The 19974-nt window shown below is 41.3% G+C and overlaps 1 protein-coding gene across 1 annotated transcript in view; it reads left to right on the top strand.

Annotated features, from left to right (window-relative positions):
* The first annotated feature begins 4466 nt into the window (after window positions 1-4466).
* Window positions 4467-19974, top strand: part of LOC139169821 (aldo-keto reductase family 1 member B1-like) — a 29365-nt gene continuing 13857 nt past the window's right edge. The window contains exons 1-4 of the mRNA XM_070756504.1: window positions 4467-4764; window positions 11709-11876; window positions 13349-13465; window positions 16906-16983. Of these exons, the coding sequence (XP_070612605.1) occupies window positions 4699-4764; window positions 11709-11876; window positions 13349-13465; window positions 16906-16983 (429 nt within the window). The 5' untranslated portion in view covers window positions 4467-4698. The remainder of the gene's footprint in view (window positions 4765-11708; window positions 11877-13348; window positions 13466-16905; window positions 16984-19974) is intronic.

The following is a 19974-nucleotide window of genomic DNA, read 5'->3' as shown; positions in this document are numbered from 1 at the left end:
TACAGTAAAGGAAATAGGAAAGTGAACACAAGAACAAGGGGACACAATCTGAAGTTAGTTGGGGGGAAAGATCAAAAGCAACATGAGAAAATATTATTTTACTGAAAGAGTAGTAGATCCTTGGAACAAACTTCCAGCAGTCGTGGTTGGTAAATCCACAGTAACTGAATTTAAACAAGCTTGGGATAAACATATATCCATCCTAAGATAAAACACAGGAAATAGTATAAGGGCAGACTAGATGGACCATGAGGTCTTTTTCTGCCGTCAGTCTTCTATGTTTCTATGTTTCTAAAGCAAAGTCAGAACTTGCATGTCAAAATCCCTAATTTTAATTCCCCTCAACCCACCCATCCAGTCACTTCCCACTGCTGGTCTCCCATAGTCCAATATTATTAAAATGAAAGGTTTTAGGAACAGTCTCTTCAACTGTGGGCTGGCTGGTATGCAACTCAACGTCATTCCCAGCTGATTGTCCTTGAAGTTTTGTGTCTCCAGAAGGTACGGTGAGTAATGAACCTTTCCCCCCGCCCATTCAGCTCCTTGCCCTCAAAGTTTATGGCAGACTGGCATCCAGCGAATGCAAAGCACAGGCCTGAGATGGCAGTTCTCACAAGAGATTATGTTAGATTAGAATTTTTTATTGGCCAAGTGTGATTGGACACAGAAGGAATTTGTCTTTGGTGCATATGCTCTCAGTGTACATAAAAAGAAAAGATAAATTTGTCAAGAATCTTAAGGTACAACACTTAATGATAGTCGTAGGCAGTGGTGAAATCCATTTTTTTTTTACTACTGGTTCTGTGGGCGTGGTGTTTGATGGGCATGGCTTGGTGGATGTGGCAGGGGGAGAATACTGCAAAATCTCCATTCTCACCCCACTCTGGGGCCAGCCAGAGTTGTTATTTGCCAGAACTGCAGAAAAAACAATTGCTGCCAACCTGCTTTCCATTGAGGACCTCCTGTATACTGCACGAGTCAAAAAGAGGGCAGTCAAAATATTTATTGACCCCTCGCCTCCTGGACATAAATTGTTTCAACTCCTACCCTCAAAACATCGCTACGGAGCACTGCACACCAAGACAACTAGACACAAGAACAGGTTTTTCCCCCGAACACCATCACTCTGCTAAACAAATAATTCCCTCAACACTGTCAAACTATTTACTATGTCTGCACTACTATTACTACTAGGTTTTGGTTCACATGCTAAAAGTGTGTGTGTGTATGTGTGTGTGTGTGTGTGTGTGTTAGCATCGCCAAACATGCGCATAGGCCTCATTGAAGCCTAGGACAGTGAAAAAAATGGCCAAAATCGACATTTGGAAAAACAAACTTCTGGTTTACCCGTTGGGCTGTTTTTCACACTCCAGGGTTTCAGGAAGCTTCCCTGAAGTCTCCGGAGTGCAAAAAAACCAGCACAATGGGCAAACCGGAAGTTCGTTTTTCCAAACTTCCGATTTGCCTGTTGCGTGGTTTTTTTGTACTCCGGGGCATCAGGAAAGCTTCCCTGAAACCTCCAGAGGGTGAAATGGCCTTTCCCAAGGCCGAAAATTGGCTGGCTAGCTGACATGGGGCAATGCGTCACATGCCCTCTGATATGTCTCCATGTACTACCTGTAGAATGCATGCCATAGGTTGACCATCACGGAACTAGATGGTCTCCAAGAGCCTTTCCAACTCTATAGCTATAGTATTCCATTTCCTAGAAGTTGCAGCGAAGAAAGTTGAGCATGGACAAGGAACAACACTGCTCCTGCTAATTCAACAGTTACGTTTTCAGCCATGAATGTTCACCAGTGCAACAAAGCCATGCTCTCCAAAATTAGCTTTTTCAGCTTTTACTTAATATTTTGAAAATGATACTGTAGACTGAAAAGGAGGTAGTCAATATATCATGCAGGTAATCTTCCATTTGGGATTATAATTAGGATCAAAATTCCCATTGGTAAGGAAAGCAGCTGTTACATGATTCTTGCCCAATATTAGAATCTTTTTTTGGTTGTTAAGTGAATATCTGTAGTTAAGTCAGTCATGTAGTAGTTATTAATCAAATATGGCTCCCCCCATCGATTTTGTTTGTCAGAAGCTGGCTGGGACGATCGCGAATGATGATCACGTGATCCTGGGACACTGCAATCATTGTAAATACATCCTAATTGCCAAGCACCTAAACTCTTGTGGCACTAGGGATGCTGTGATAAGTTGTGAGAATACTAGGGGCGTGCATAAGCGCACCACTGTGCCTACCGTCCCTGGCCTATTGTCTTCTTTTGTTATTTTTCATCATTACTTATCTAACGTTTTATTTGTACAAATTACCACCCTATAATTGTTTGACAAAATAAATAAATAAAAATAAATAAATAAATAAAAATAAATTAATAGTTGTCACTTTTTTTCAATACTGTTGTAGCTTTAAACACTCACTAAACAAATGACTGTTAAGTTGAGGACAACTTGTACTGTCTGTCAAAATCACCCACCTGATAGGCTCCAGTTGATTTAGCTTTGAATTTCTAAGAGAAAATAAAAGAGAACAATCCTCCAAGGGAAAAAAATGTGATTTTCCCCTGAGACAGAACTGCAGTTGAGAGTTCTTAATATCGCTGCTCTATTAACTGCCTTGGCTACATGACAGATCAACCTAGGGATTATCTGTGAATAAATGAGGACTGTATTTCATTCTTGAAAGAAAGGAGATTAAATAAACCAATTAAATAAAACAAAGCTTAAAAGGGGGGGGGGGATTTTTGCTGGAACTTGTTCCAACAGCCTTGCCCTGGAAACTTGTGCAAGGTTTGTGAAATTCATTCACTTTCAACTGTTGCACCATTTCACATCTATCTGGCACTAAACTAAAAAAATAAATAAATGTGGGGGACAGGACTGGCTTCCTTTGAAGTTCAGAGCATTGTAGGCCCCTAACTCTTGGAGAAGTGAGGGAGTCCTTGGTGCTTTCTGAAGACAGTTGTTTTTTTCCAAACCTTTCATTTCCAGAGCATCCCTTCCTTAGTCTTTCAAAAGCTGGGAGGCAAGCTATAAATTTATTTATTTTATTTATTTATTTTGTTGAACAAGTCTAAGATTGTAGTTTGTATAAGGATAACATTACAGTAGTAGTAAATAATGATAAAAGAAGACAGTAGGACAGTAGGCACAGTAGTGTGCTTATGCACGCCCCTAACAAACCTCTTAGAAAAGGGGAGAGGTCGATTGTAGACAATCTAATGTTAAAGATTTTGGGGTTTGGGAAGGAAACAACAGTCAGGTAATGCGTTCCAGGTGTTGATCGCTCTATTGCTGAAGTCGTATTTTCTGCAATCTAGCTTGGAGCAGTTTACATTAAGTTTATTTTATTTGTTTATTTGTTTTGTCAAATATTGGTGATATACAAAGATATAATATTTATCTGAAAAGTCAGGACTCCGGTAGTTTAAATCAAACTGGTTTATTCATGGCAAGAGAGATTACAAACACTGGAACGGTAGATTTGCCGGAATGAGGGCAACGGCTAACCCGTTGCCCTTTTATACTCTTTTTTAACGCGGGCTTTTCCCAACTGACACACATTTAACTTTCGCGGCTATTTTCTGAATAGCCGCGTCTTAACCAATCGCAGATTTTCTGCGAATATTTTTAAACAAACACAACATTATCTACATGATACTAGTAAAAAGAAACAAGAAACATTAGGACAGGGGACGAAAGGCACGCTGGTGCACTTATGCACGCCCCTTATTGAATCTATTACATGCTTGTGTGTTGTTGCGGTTGAAGGTGAAGTAGTCACTAACAGGAAGGATGTTTTGGTATATATATTTTTTGCCTGTCCCTATTATTGATTGATTGATACACAATGAGGGTTTTAGTGGATATACACATAGTAAAATACATAATGAAGGTTATAGAGGATATACCCATAGTAAAATATATCTAAGAAAGAATAGAAGAGAAGATATAGGAATAAAACATATCAATGAAAGAATAGAAGAAGAGATATAGGAATAGAAGAAAGGTATAGGAGATATAGGAGAGCAATAGGACAGGGGAGGGAAGGCACTCTAGTGCAGTGTTTCCCAACCTTGGCAACTTCAATATATTTGGACTTCAACTCCCAGAATTCCCCAGCCAGCCGGCTGGGGAATTCTGGGAGTTGAAGTCCAAATATATACAAGTTGCCAAGGTTGGGAAACACTGCGCCCCTTTTATGAACTACTGTTAGATCAGATCGTAATTGTAAATTGTCTAATCGCAGTATTTCAAGTCTGGTGGAGTAAGGTGTTTTGTTGCCAGAGGAAGAGTGAAGGACTCTTCTTAGGAAATATTTCTGGACTCACTCGATTGTATTAATGTCCGATATGCAATGTAATATAATAAATTACCCACAAGGCCCATTTGTGTCGCCTCATAAATCTTCGCGGGGGATTACACAGCTCATCATTCCCCGTCTGCCTGCCTGCGATGACTCTCCCGCTAGATAAAAATCTAGACGGCGGGTAACCGTCCCAGGAGGCATGAAAACTTTCCACTTTGGGGGTGAGGTGGGGGGGGGAAATACGCCTCCTTTCAGGCCCCGCCGAGCCCGCCTGACGAGGCGGGTCCGGCGCGTATAAAAGCGGCTCGCCCCGGCGGTGCCTGCTGGTGTCTTTCTCCGCACTTGGGCGCCTCGGCTTCGGGCTCAGCGGGACGGCTGCCATGGCCAAGTATGTGGAACTGTACACCAAAGCCAAGATGCCCATTTTGGGACTGGGCACATGGAAGGTAAAAGCAGCCGCAACCCCTCAGGGGGCAGCTTTTTTTTTGGCGCGTCTTTTTCCATTATTTCTTCCTTCCCGTTTTGTTGTGGTTTTTTTCCCTCGTTCGCGGGCTTTTGCTCCGGGTTTAACCCAAGCGGAGGATTTGAGGATCGCGAGTGTGTATTCCTTCCTTGCCCCCCCCCCCCTTTGTTTGCACGCCTTTAAAACCGTATTTATTTGCAAATTTCCAAAATAAGCCACGTGTCTTGCAGGCTTGCAATTGAGTTGCTGGCCCTGGCTTGCTTGCCTTCCCTTTTCTTTCTTCGTAAAACCGTGGGGCGGTTTGTTTTGTTTTGTCTCTCTCCCCCCTCCCCCCTTTAAGCTTTGCTTTTGCGGGAGGAAGGAAGAGGTTCCCCGCTCTCCCAAATGGCAAAGCGGCGGTTAGGTAACATCGCTTCTGCCTCTGGAAGGAGGCCTCTTTTAACTCCCGATGTCGAAATAAAATGTCAGGGAGTTCCTCTTCCTTTTTCTCGGGTGGGGGGGGGGCACTCTGAACTTAAATTAAATGGGATTGAAGTTGCTCGGGCTTCTGATTTGATCAAACGGTTGGCTGGAAAGTGCTTTGCTTGCACGGTTTTGGGTACCGGGTTTTTTCCCTTTTTAGATGCTGTAAGCCTCTCCCAGGAGTCTGAGCTAACGTGGCTTATGGCTAAGGATGCTGGGAATTGTAGTTTGGTATGTGAAGGCTTGGTTGCTTACTCCTGCATTATACTGTACAGTATATAGTTGCTTCCTTGGGTATCGCTTGGAAACCAGTATGCTTGTCTTTACCACTAGGTCTTCAAACTTGGCAATTTTAAGACTTGTGGACTTCAACTCCCAGAATTCTCCAGCCAGTATAGCTGGCTAGAGAATTCTGGGAGTTGAAGTCCACAAGTCTTAAACTTGCTAAGTTTGGGGACCCCTGGTTTAATACCATTTTACAATGCCGTGATCAGACCACACTTGGAATACTGCCTACAATTTTAGTTGCATGATGTAAAAAAGATGTTGAGTCTCTAAGACAGTGTTTCCCAATCTTGGCAACTTGAAGTTATCTGGACTTCAACTCCCAGAATTCTCCAGCCAGCCTGGGGAATTCTGGGAGTTGAAGTCCAAATATCTTCAAGCTGCCAAGGTTGGGAAACACTGCTCTAGGACAGTGATGGAAAACCTTTTTTTCTCTTAGGTGCCGAAAGTCCGTGCCTGCATGCTATTGCAAATGTTTGTGTGCCACTCATGGGCTGCTGTCGGAACGGCAAATTGCGCCCAGCTCCGCAGCTCTGGAACGCGAGTGCGGGATCGAGCACAATTATGTTTCTTGCCCCTGTGCAGGTAGCAAAATTGTGCATTGGGACACGCATACAGGGAAGCAAAAAACCTCTCCAAAGCATCTGAGGGTAGGACAATAAGCAGTGGGTGGAAACTAATCAAGTGGAGATGCACCCTATAGAACTACAAGGTGCGTTCCAAAAGTAATGCAATTATTAGTTTGCCCCTTATCATCAACAATTACATCAACCGTATTTTATTTACAGCTCCCTTTTCATAAGCTTCCAGAAACTGATTTATCCTCAATTATGGAGATTTAAGTCCCAATTGTCTTAAATCAAGGACTGTCTATAATTTCAAGACACCATGCAAAAAGAATAATATCATTGGTCAAATTACTTTCAATAATTAGCAGTGATAGAGTCATTTCAGCAGGAACTTTTGCTGTAAAAGTCGTCTGTTCCAAACAAGGTTTTCTTGGGTTAATTCTGTTTTCTAATAAAACAGCAGCCTGTAGCTTTATCTTTGCAAGAGCCTTGCTACCTAAATCAAATATGCGTTATTTGCCCCTAGGAGCAGAAGAATTTGTTCCAGGAGCCCTCAGATTCTTAGATAATTTGCTTTCCTTAATGTCCTTGACATTTTGTTTTCTTTACAACAGAAGACTAGTGCATCACTTGAAAAAGGGTTATGGTACATGAAGATCTCATTAAGATAACTATATATTTTGATTTCAGCTTTTATTGGAAGTGCAAGTTGTACATATACAGAGTGGGAATCAAGATTTTGGAATATTAACTACACACTGGTTTTCCGAGGATATTAAATTTCTGCTTATAAATAAACAAATAAATAACACTAGAACCTGCCATGCTATGTAGCATATCAGGCAGCAAGGAATCCCCCAGTACATGTATTTTTGGTTTTGGGCCAATATGTCAGCATCTTCCCAGGTGAACTAAATAAACCTTTAATGTAAATAATATAAACAATTTCTGCTTTAACTAAGAATAAGCAGTGTGTGATATCCTCCAAGTGTTTTGGGTTACAACTTCTACTGTTGCAGAATTCCCCAGCATGCTGAAAGTTGCCAAGGTTGAAAAACGTTGAATGTACAGTGGTACCTCTACTTATAAACTTAATTCGTTCAGTGACCAGGTTCTTAAGCAGAAAAGTTTGTAAGAAGAAGCCATTTTTCCCATAGGAATCAATGTAAAAACCAATAATGCGTGCCATTGGGGAAACCACAGGGAGGGTGGAGGCCCCATTTCCTCCCAGGAGATTCCTAGAGAGGCCCCACAGAGGCTTCTCCCTGCCTTTTGCAGCCCTGTTTCCTCCCAGGAGATTCCTAGAGAGGCCCCACAGAGGCTTCTCCCTGCCTTTTCCGGTTACAGTTTCGGAGGCTCGGGTTTGTAAGTGCAAAATGGTTCTTGAGAAGAGGGGAAAAAATCTTGAACACCCAGTTCTTATCTTAAGTTTGTAAATACAGTAGTACCTCTAGATACGAGTTTAATTCGTTCCAGAACCGAGCTTGTATGTCGGATCTCGAACGAATGCCTTTAGACTTTGTTTCCCCCCCCCCCCGCCGAGATAATCAGAAGCAAGTATTCTTGTGCCACCTAGTGGAAGCTCGGCTCATATCCCGAATTTGAGCTCGGGTGTCGAACAGAAATTTTGCTCCTGTCGTGGCTCGTAACTTGGAATACTCGCATGTGGAGCAGCTCGTATCTAGAGGTACTACTGTAGAGGCATTCTTATGTAGAGGTACCACCGTATTATGGCACGCTATGTTTCATCAGTGGCTTGATTTGCATCCTAATTAATCTGGCATCCTAATTAATTGAGAACAAGCTGCATATTATTGAACATTCTATACCTCCCACTACCACGAATATCTACATCAATAATGAGCAACAGGCAATCAACCCAGGTGCATTGCACTGATATCACAGTAGCCCAACCAGAACAGCATATTTCACAAAGAACTGATCAACTAGAACAGTGTTTCCCAACCTTGGCAACTTGAAGATATCTGGACTTCAACTCCCAGAATTCCCCAGCCAGCATTTGCTGGCTGGGGAATTCTGGGAGTTGAAGTCCAGATATCTTCAAGTTGCCAAGGTTGGGAAACACTGAACTAGAAGGACAGTGCACATCATCAGCAAAAGGATGGTGACATCAAAGTAAGCAGTATTTCAGAAGGTCAGAATAGAGGTTGGGAGACAAATTGTTCCCATTTTTACAATCAAAAATCCTTCAACCTGTCAAGAAATAGCCTTGAGTCCACACATCTGGAAGTTGTCGGGGGTTGAGAAATACTGCTTAAGAACTAATAAATGTATGTAAAAATAATGAAAAGAGTTGTTTGGTCTAATGGTAAAGGCACCATTCTAGAAATCGGGAAACTTGAGTTCTAGTCTCACCTTAGGCATGAAAATCAACTTAGTGGCCCAGTTCACTTCACAGGGTGGTTGTGTGGAAAATAGGGGAAGAAAGGAGTGTTAGGTATGTTCGCCGCCTTGAGCTATTTATAAAAATATAGGTGGGACTAAAACAATCAAAAAGTAATAAATATATTGGATTACGTTTCCCATTATCCCCATACAACAAGGCTAACACAAAGAGTTCTAGGAACCTTAATGCTTAGCTTTTCCCCCCCTGCTCTCTTCTCAAATTTGCTATTGCAGAGTGTTGAATTTTATCAGTATTTCTGTTAAAAATTGCAAATAAATTATATCCTATGTGGGTCTCAGAAGTGACAGTTATTCCTTGTTTACCAAAGGAGAGGTTAAGCATTAACAAGATAGTATAAGTAATTCAAGCAATTCTCCCATCTGAGATATTTGGACCGGGAGTCACTGCTCACGGTCGCTCATGCCCTCATCACCTCGAGGTTCGACTACTGCAATGCTCTCTACATGGGGCTACCTTTGAAAAGTGTTCGGAAACTTCAGATCGTGCAGAATGCAGCTGCGAGAGCAGTCATGGGCTTCCCAAGGTATGCCCATGTTACACCAACACTCTGCAGTCTGCATTGGTTGCCGATCAATTTCTGGTCACAATTCAAAGTGTTGGTTATGACCTATAAAGCTCTTCATGGCATCGGACCGGAATATCTCCAAGACCGCCTTCTGCTGCATGAATCCCAGCGACCGATTAGGTCCCACAGAGTGGGCCTTCTCCGGGTCCCGTCAACTAAACAATGTTGGTTGGCGGGTCCTAAGGGAAGAGCCTTCTCTGTGGCGGCCCTGACTCTCTGGAACCAGCTCCCCCCTGAGATTAGAACTGCCCCTACCCTCCTTGCCTTTCGTAAACTCCTCAAAACCCACCTTTGTCATCAGGCATGGGGGAATTGAGACATCTCCCCCGGGCCTATACAATTTATGTATGGTATGTTTGTATGTATGTCTGCTTAATAATGGGGTTTTTAAAATATTTTAAATTGTAAATTATTAGATTTGTTATGAATTGTTTTATTGTGTTGTGAGCCGCCCCGAGTCTACGGAGAGGGGCGGCATACAAATCTAATAAATAATAATAATAATAATAATAATAATAATAATAATAATCAATTCAAGATCTAAAATGCAGCACTCTTGACTTTTCACTTTTGTATTCCTAGCACCCCTCCTTAAGATATCTGCCATGAACTTGTTTATTGGCGCTCATGTTTCTAATGTAGTTTCTCGCTAAGGAAGGTTGCAAAGTTGGCCTATGTAGATGTGACAGCTTTCGTTTTCCTTGCCTAGATATATGCCTACACACTTCACTGTACATATTGTGATTAAAGGGCTTCAAATCAAGATGGGAAACCATAGTTAGAAAGATTAGGAACCCCTATTTTGTATCACATTCCTCGTTAACCATGGTTAATTATAAAGTACTTTCTATTCCTAATACATTTTGTTTCCAAATTGACAGCAGCCAGGGTTGATGTGTGTTTTTGCATCATCTTATCTTTCATCCTATAGCAGTGATGGTGAACCTTTTTTTCCTTGGATGCCGAAAGAGCGTGCATGGGTGCTATCACACATGCGCAAATGCCCACACCCATAATTCAATGCCTGGGGAGGGCGAAAACAGCTTGCCCCACCCTCCGAAGACCCTCTGAAGGCCTGAAATGGCCTGTTTCCCAACTTCTGGTGGGCCCAGTAGGCTCTTGTTTCACCCTCCCTTGGATCCAAAGGCTTCCTTGGAGCTGGGGGAGAGTAAAAACGCCCTCTCCCATTCTCCTAGAACAGGGGTGGGCAATTAATTTTGCCATGGGGGCCGCATGAGAAATTGGGATAGTTTTAGAGGGCTGGATTAATATAATTAACTCAGTTCTACCCAATACTGTATATTATTAAGTAGAACTGAGTTAATTATATTATAATTATAAATTATAATTATTATATTATATTATGTATATACAGTAGCCCCTCACCTATCGCTGGTGTTACGTTCCAGACCCGACCGCGATAGGTGAAATCCGTGATGGGGAATTTCTCCTCCTTCCCAGCTCTTTCTACAACCCCAAGCACACCGCCGCCGCCGCCAACCACTAAGCGCGCCTCCAAAGACTGCCTTCTCGGCACTGGCGAGGCGGGTTGAACGAGGGGACGGGCCTCCGCCGGAGCTCAGTCCCCGCCCCGCTCATCATTCGCCCAGCCGCGGGCTGGTTGGCTTGTCCTGCCCTTCCAAAACCCGCAATGAAGTGAAGCCGTGGTGGGTGAAGCGCGATATAGCGAGGGACTACTGTAATTATATATTATAATTATGTTATAATTATAAATTAATTGCCCACCCCTTCCTTCCTTGTTCCCTCCATTTCTCCTTCCTCCCTTCCTTCTCCTGATGGAGAGAAGCTTCTATCTCTCTGATTTTCTCTGGCTTTTATTTCTGCTTTTGGGCAGTTCTTTACTTCTCTTTCAAAATATTCCTTTCAGGTGCCTATCTTCAACTGACCTACATTGTCAGTTGAGAAAACATAGTGGAGGCTTTGCCTGAAAGTAGCTTTGGATCCCTTTCCTTCGTCCTCCTCCGTTTTTTCCCCCTGAGAGGTGGGGTGGGGGGGGTTGCTTTAAATTTCTTGGAAAGGCCAATGAAACCAATGAACAATTAAAAAATGAGCATTTATTGGACTTTTGCAAAAGGGCATGGAAAGAGAATTTCTCCTTCCTTTCTTCCACCCTCCCTCCATTTCTCCTTCCTTCCTTCTTTCCTTCCTTCCTAACACCACGGGCCGGTCACAGACAGCGGGTGGGCCGCATCCAGCGGGTGGGCCGCACTTTGCCCAGGTCTGTCCTAGAAGCTCTCTGGAAGCAAAAAACACCCTCCCAGAGCCTCTGTGAGCCAAAAATCAGCTGGCCAGCACGCATGCATATTGGAGCTGAGCTAGGGCAACAGCTCGTGTGCCAGCAGATATGGCTCTGAGTGGCACCCATGCCATAGGTTCACCATCACTGTCCTATACTATTAAATGATTTTCTTTATGGCTTAGCTTTAGGTGCAGACCAAAGGTTGCCATCTTAAGACATGTAATTTATATCTTTGGACCTTGTTCAAAACAATCAACTGTGATTAAATATTAAACTAAAATCGCCTTACTTTTCATAGATACGTTGCTTGCTGTGTTAGCCAAATAAGATTCTTGACTAGGATTCTTCTGTTGTCCAGTCTCCACCAGGAAAAGTAAAAGACGCTGTGAAGAAGGCCATTGATGTAGGCTATCGCCATATAGATTGCGCCTACGTGTACCAGAATGAAGAAGAAGTTGGCAACGGTGTTCAGGATGCAATCCAGGCTGGAATTGTAAAGCGCGAGGATCTTTTTATTGTCAGCAAGGTAGATATATATATATTTACATCTTAACCCTTAATTCTGAATGATTTTAAATATTCGGGATATTTGTAATCTTCCTGGAGTTTGTGAAGACTCGGCAGCGTACAAATTACCGTAAATAAATAAATTGTGATAGACATTAAAAAATATTTATTGTCAGATCATGGTGATTAGTTCCAGACTTGCATAAAGAATGCAAGATTACAACTAGAATGTCCACAGCAGAACTTCCTGCTAGAAAGTGGCAGCCTGCGAGTTCTAGTTGTGACTTAATCACAAAACAATCCTGGGCCTAGAAAGCCTAGAACTACGGCGCCTAAAACACGATTTGAGTATTGCCCACAAGATCATATGCTGCAACGTCCTACCGGTCAAGGACTACTCCAGCTTCAACCGCAACAACACAAGAGCACGCAACAGATTCAAACTTAATACGAACCGCTCCAAACTTGACTGTAAAAAATATGATTTCAACAATCGAGTTATCAAAGCGTGGAACTCATTGCCGGACTCAATTGTGTCAACCCCTAACCCCCAACATTTCTCCCTTAGACTCTCCACGATTGACCTCTCCAGGTTCCTAAGAGGCCAGTAAGGGGCGTACATAAGTGCACTGGTGTGCCTTTCGTCCCCTGTCCAATTGTCTTTCCTTTCTCTCACTTATCATATATATTTTCTTTCTTTGATATATCCTCTCCTCTAAGTTCACTTTACCCTTATATATATTACTACATGTCTATTTTTCTTCCTATGTATTTGTGTATTGGACAAATTAATAAATAAATAATAAATAAAAAGCCAGCTGGATGACTTGGGGCCAATCGTTCTCTCTCAACCCAACTCATCTCACAGGGTTGTTGTTGTGGGGAAAATAGGAATAAAAATGTGTTGGAAATGTTCGCCGCCTTGACTTATCTGTAAAAATAATAAAGGGGGGGATACAAATAGATAAATAAAAATCACAAGTGTTTGTGTAGATCAGAGTTAAGAAATTATCTAGTTAATAACCTTGGGGTGGGGTTTTTTTTGTACTGGTCACAGTTTTTGAATTACTTTCAAGGGTTTTTTCTTGTTTTCTTTTGTTTTTGTAATGTGGATTGTGGCAGCAACTGTAGCTGGGCAGCTCCAGTCTCCTGTTGGGATTGACATTAAATGTAGTGCCCCTATCTAGTCTATCCTTGATTTGAAGGATGGACTGGCAAATTAAGGAAGTTAATAAGAGGGGCGGCATACAAATCTAATAAATAATAATAATAATAATAATTATTATTATTATTATTATATTCTCTTATATTAGATAAGAATGTTGTTGTTATTATTATTATTATTAATATTATTATTATTATATTAGATAAGGAATATCTAATCTGATTTTTAAATAATTCAGAGGAGTGGTTATGGACATGTTGACAGTCATATGTGCAATTCAGGGAACATAGGAACTAACATTTCCCCATGGTATTTTTTTCTTACAGCTTTGGTGCACGTTCCATGAGAAGTCTTTGATCAAAGGTGCCTGTCAGGCAACTCTGAAGGCCTTGAAGTTGAACTACCTTGATCTCTATCTTATCCACTGGCCTATAGGATGCAAGGTACTCCATATCATTGCTTCTTTCTTTTAGTGGGAGAAAAACTGATACACAGGTACTGTGGGCCTCCCCATCCTTTCCGTATGTTTAGATTACAGCTCCCAGATTTCTGTAGCTCAAAGTGTCAAACTCAAGCCCAGGAGCCAGATCCATCCCATGGGGTGCTTAGATCTGATCTGTGGGGCCACCCTGGAAACAGCAAAGGACTGGCCTGCTGTGCCTCTGCCAATCAAAACAGAGCTCAGGAGGGCTGTGTGGGGCCTTACGGGGTCCATTTTTACCAGCAGAGGGTTGCAGGAGGCCGTCACAGCCAAAAACAGCTCCCAAGGAACACAGGCGGCACTCCCAAACTGTGTTTTCACTGGCAGAGGGTAGAAGGAAGCCATCACAACCGAAAATGAAGCTTGTAAGGGCCATGGGCAGGACTCCCACTCTATTTTCATTGGCAGATGGTTACAGGAGGCCATCACAGCCAAAAATGGAGCTTGTGAGGGTTGCAGGCAGCACTCCCAGGCTCCGTTTTCACTGGCAGAGGGTTGCAGGAGGCCATCACAGCCAAAAATGGAGCTTGGGAACCTGTTTTCACTGGCAGGGCTCTCGGGCCACCACAGATGCCGATACGAGTGATGTCAAGCTGGCCACACCCACCCTGGCCACGTCAACCCCAGCACCCCAAGGTCAAACACAACCCTGATGCAGCCCTCAATGAAATCGAGTTTGTCACCCCTGCTGCAGCTGTTCAGCTTTTCTCCTGGTCAAACAACTTGGGAACACCAAGTCCACAATAAAATAATTGACGTTCCATCCCACACTTTCCCCATTGCTATCTGATTGGCATCCAAAAGCTGCATGCAATGAAAACCCAACCCTGAGCACCTCTATTCCCACGCATTCAGATGAGTGGATGTGAAGAAGGCTGAGTATGTAAGAGTATGATATGAAAAGACATGGAACAAAGACAAAAAGAAAGAGGGAATTCAGGAAAAAGACAGTTTAATTGATAAATTACTATTAGGACATGAAAAAAATTTTATAACTAGAATGTATAATTACATAATGGGATATAAAATGGAAACCGAGATAGTAAAAGACAACATGATTAGTTGGGCTCAAAATATAGGATATAATATTTATCTAGACCAATGGGAGCAAATATGGAAAAATCTTAAATTAACAAAATCAGTATCATATAAGGAAAATTTACAAAAAATGTTTTATAGATGGCACCTAGCCCCAGCCAGATTAGCTAAAATTTACCCTAATCTGAAGCCAAATTGCTGGAGGTGCAATAACAAAAATGGTTCCTTTTTCCACCTATGGTGGACATGTCCACGTATAAAAAAGATCTGGAAAAAAATTCAAGCATGGATTCGGGATATTACGGCTATCACACTAAAATTAAAACCAGAGACGTTTCTTTTGGGCATAATAGATCAAAAATGTAAAAAAGACGATTTTTATTTGATTCACCACATAATCACAGCCACAAGAATTACAATTGCACAGAACTGGAAAAAAGAGGATACACCATCAGAAAGAGAAGTTATTAAGAAAATATACGATTGTGCAGAAATGGACAGACTCACCCAAAAACTCAAAAACAAAGAGGATTCAAGATACTATGAAATTTGGGGAAAATTTTACGAATGGGTAACAAAAAGAAAAAAGATAAAATTTAAACTAAAACAGGCTGACACATAGAAAAAAATATTGATAGTGACTAAACACAAAACTCTGAAAACCTTTAATTGATTGGACATCACCTTCAATCCAAACTGACCTTAGATAAAGTGTATATCAGAAAAAATATGGTAAAGCCGCGGCCACCATACGCCGCACATTGTCAATTATAAGAATTTAGAACTGTCAAGAAAAGACATGTACAGAATACGGCAAGAAGAGAAAACTTGGTTCCGCAAGCACTTCTAATCAAAGACTTTGCAGGCTAAATTTTTCTGTTGTTTGAGTGAATCTGTGCTTGAACAGGTTTCGTGTTCCTGTGATTTAATTCTGGCCATAAATTTGGCACTATTTAGAACACCAATCTCAAAGAATGCTATCAAAAGTACTTTTAATGGCAACTACAACACAATTAACCTTGAGTGACAATTGAAGGATGGTGGTATAAACCTGGAGCTAGCAAGATAAAACCTGTAAAACACCTAGATGGCATTTACACAAGCCACAAATCATTATTTTAATTATTAGAAAAATTAAAAATGACTGGCATCTCTTTTGAGAATTTCAGGGGTGAAATATTCAAAACCTAGTAAGAGGTGGTGGTGTTAACTATCCTATATTTTTATTTAGGGGCGCCGGTAGCATCTCAAGAGGCTGAACCATGGAATTTGCTTTCTTAACACCTTTTGCTAATGCCCACGCTGGACTTTTTATATTTTTAAGTTGATTTCTAACTTTAAGTAATTGGCTGAATAGTTTCTTATGAATGTAAGAAAGTACTATTTTTAGTTTGCGAAAGGAATGTACAACAATGTGCTCTTATTTGGGGAACATAGATTATTGTATCTGTTTAGCAATCAGTACATTCCGTGTTTAGCCTCTGGGATCTCAAGATACAGGTATGAAAAATTACTGCCAGGAATTTAGAGAATCATTATTTCATTAACTGGATATTGCTTTGATATTTTTTAAACCATCTTCCCAAATTCAGAACTAAGCACATCCTATTACAAATAGTCCTTGCTTACCAACTGCTTCATTTAATAATCACTCAAAGTTACGACAATAGAAACATAGAAGATTGACGGTAGAAAAAGACCTCATGGTCCATCTGGTCTGCCCTTATACTATTTCCTGTATTTTATCTTAGGATGGATATATGTTTATCCCAGGCATGTTTAAATACAGTTACTGTGGATTTACCAACCATGTCTGCTGGAAGTTTGTTCCAGGCATCTACTACTCTTCCAGCAGACGTGGTTGGTAAATCAACAGTAACTGAATTTAAACATGCCTGGGATAAACATATATCCATTGTAAGATAAAAGACAGGAAATAGTATAAGGGCAGACTAGATGGACCATGAGGTCTTTTTCTGCCGTCAGTCTTCTATGTTTCTATGTTTTCACCGGCAGAAGCACTAGTAGCCAGTCGTTCACTGTTTCCAGGGCAGCTCCGTGGGCCAAATTTAAACACCCCATGGGCCAGTTCTGGCCCCCGGGCTTTGAGTTTGACACCCTTTGTCTAGAACCATTACATTGTCACAAATGATTAAAGTCCAGCCCACCACTGAATTCCATAAATTCTCATATAGCACCAATTTAGAATTCACTGAGAGTTGAGTTGATTCTTGTTTCTAGACTGAGCAGTAAATCCTTTTGAATTGCAACTTTTAACGTATGGCCCTGACATGCAACCCTTTTAGCATTGTCTGCTGGTAGTTTAAAAGTAAACTGACTTGGGCTCTTTCTATTTATTGACAGGTAGGAGAAGATCTGTTTCCTACGGATGATAAAGGCAGACTCATATCCAGTAACACAAGTATTTTAGACACATGGGAGGTATGTTCAATTTCAATTAAAGATGTTTCTTCCTTGTATGCGGTGGGTTGTATGTGGATATTTTATACCTGGTACTTTATATTGCAAATATTATAACTTGGCATTTGTTGTAATTACAACATTTAATGTCCTGGAATTTTTTCTATTTGTGATTTATTTTAATGCGACGCTTGCTTAATCATGGGTCCCTCTTGATTTTTTGAGGATATTTACCAAAAATGAAAAATATTTTTGATTAAAAGTGCAGACTAACATTTCCTTGGCTATTGCAAACTTTCAAGAGGAAAGAGATTAAGGTATTTAATCTCACTGTTCTCCCTCCTATTTAGGATAAGCAACAGAAACCAGAGAAAATAAAACAGCTGGAATTTTACATATATATTTACATTAGACAGACTTTGCATAATAACTCTTTGTCCAAAAATGTTTGATATTAATGTAATCTAATCTTCAACTTATTTCAATATGAAAGGCACCAAGCATATGAATGTGCAAAATAGAAATCAATAAAGGTGTGTCTTACAATTAGCTTATTCCTTTTTTGAGAGAGAGAAAGCATCTTGAAAAGTCACATACAGCAGTGTTTTTCAACCAGTGTGCCATGAGACATGGTCAGCTGTGCCGCGAAGCTCAGAGAGAGAAGGAAAGCAAGAAAGAAAGAAAGAGAAAGAAAGCAAGAGAGAGAAAGAAAGCAAGAGAGAAAGTGTGAGAGAGAAAGAGAACAAGAGAGAGAGAGAGAGAAAGCAAGAGAGAAAAAGAGAACAAGAGAAAGAAAGCAAGAGAGAGAGAAAGAGAGAGAAAGAAAGCAAGAGAGAGAGAGGGGGGGAGGGAAGGAGAGAGAGAGAAAGACATAGAGGAAGGGAGGGAGAGAGAAAGAGAGCAAAAAAGAGAGGAAGGAAGGAAGAGAAAGGAAGAGAGATGGAGAGAGAAAAAGAAAGAGAAAGGAAGGGAGAGAAAGAGGGAGAGAGAAATCGAGTTAAAGGGAGGAAGAGAGAGAGATAATTTTTTTGTCCAAACTTTTTTTAGCCCCCCCCCCCCCCCGCCCCACTCAATGTGCCCCAGGGTTTCGTAAATGTAAAAAATGTGCCGCGGCTCAAAAAAGGTTGAAAATCACTGACATACAGTATGTACAATTCAATTTGTTTTAGCCGCACACCTTCTGTTCTGAATAGTTTGAATATCTAAGTAACATGCAGATAGTCCTTGATTTACAAGAGTTCGTTTACTGACTGGGTAAAGTTAAACAGCACTGAAAAATGTGACTTACAACTATTTTTCACACTTATGACCATTGCAGCCTCCCTAAGCAACATTTGTATGCTTGACAACTGGTTCATTTTTATAACGGTTGCAGTGTCCTGGGGTCATGTGATCCCATTTTGCCACCTTCCAACAAAGCAAAACCAATGGGGAAGACAGATTCACTTAACAACTATGATACTAAGTTGATAACTGGAATGATCCACTTAACAAATGTGGCAAGAAAAGTTGTAATACTGTATTGGTCAAAGCTCACTTAACAAAATTTCTCACTTAAATTTTGGGCTCCATTGTGATCCTAAAGCGCAGGGCTACCTGTCGGATGTCATAACTGGAATTGGCTGATCTATTATTATTATTATTATTATTATTATTATTATTATTATTATTATTATTATTATTATTTAGATTTGCATGCCGCCCCTCTCCGAAGACTCGGGGCGGCTCACAACACAGCAATAAAATATACATTACAAATCTAATAATAAAATTTAAAAGTCAATTAAAAAACATTAATATAAAATAACCAGTGTCATAAAATCACCAACTACACAATCGTACACATTCAACCCAGTTAATCATACAACAGAGGTCAGAAAACACAACGAAGGGGGGAGGTAATCATCCCCACGCCTGGCGACAGAGTTGAGTCTTCAGCATTTTACAGAAGGCGAGGAGGGTGGGGGCTGTTCGAATCTCTGGAGGGAGTTGTTTCCAGAGGGCCAGGGCCACCACAGAGAAGGCTCTTCCCCTGGGTCCTGCCAACCGACATTGTTTAGTCGACGGAACCCGGAGAAGGGCAACTCTGTGGGACCTAATCTAGTGGATATTTATATTTATCCTCTTAACTGCTGCCAATCTTTTAGCTTCAGAAATTGACCTGCTTATCTTCTTCATCTCTCCCTCTGAAACTTTCTTATGAAAGTCATTCATGACAAAATGTGCTTTACTTTCAGATTATCTATGAACTCAACCAGATTTGACTTACTGAATGAATTGTGGCTTACAGCAAGAAAGGACCTTGGAAAATATCACCTCTCTCTAGCATAGTGATGGCGAACCTATGGCATGTGTGCCGCAAGTGGCATTCAGAGCCGTATCAGAGGGCATGTGAGGCATTGGCCTATGTCAGCTCCAGCACGCATGCACGCACTGGCCAGCTGATCTTTGGCCTTGGGGAAGACAATTTCATCCTCCAGAAGCTTCAGGGGAAATCGGGGAATGGGAAGTTTGGAAAAACAGATTTCTGGTTTTTCCGTTTAGCTGCTTTTTGCACTCAGGGCTTCAGGAGTGCGAAAAACAGCACAACAGGCAAAACAGAAGTCCGTTTTTCCGAAGTTCCAATTTGCTCATCTGGCCATTTTTTCACTGTCCCAGTCTTCAATGAGGCCTGTGCACATGCGCGGGGGCAAGAGGGGTTATGCACATGTTCAGAGGCAGCACGGGGCTGTATATGCATGGAGGAAGGGAATGGGTGTGGGCATGCGTGTGCGTGCTAGCACACACATCCATGCACCCTTTTGGCACACGAATCAAGAAAGGTTCGCCATCATTGCTCCAATACATGCTGTAATAATCAGTTCATTATTATTATTATTATACAAAAAGAATGAAAATAATCTTCGGCTCCCTTTCTCAGCCTGATGTGTTCAGCAGTTTGCATGCTGTAAGTGGTAGAATTCCAGAAAGGTTGCACCTAGTGATGTTTCTGAAAGCTAACCTCTTTATAAT

Source organism: Erythrolamprus reginae, chromosome 6 (assembly GCF_031021105.1).
Source record: "Erythrolamprus reginae isolate rEryReg1 chromosome 6, rEryReg1.hap1, whole genome shotgun sequence".
NCBI classification, from domain to species: Eukaryota; Metazoa; Chordata; class Lepidosauria; order Squamata; family Dipsadidae; genus Erythrolamprus; species Erythrolamprus reginae.
Note: the sequence above shows the minus strand (reverse complement) of the source record. Positions and strands in the feature narration are given on the sequence as shown.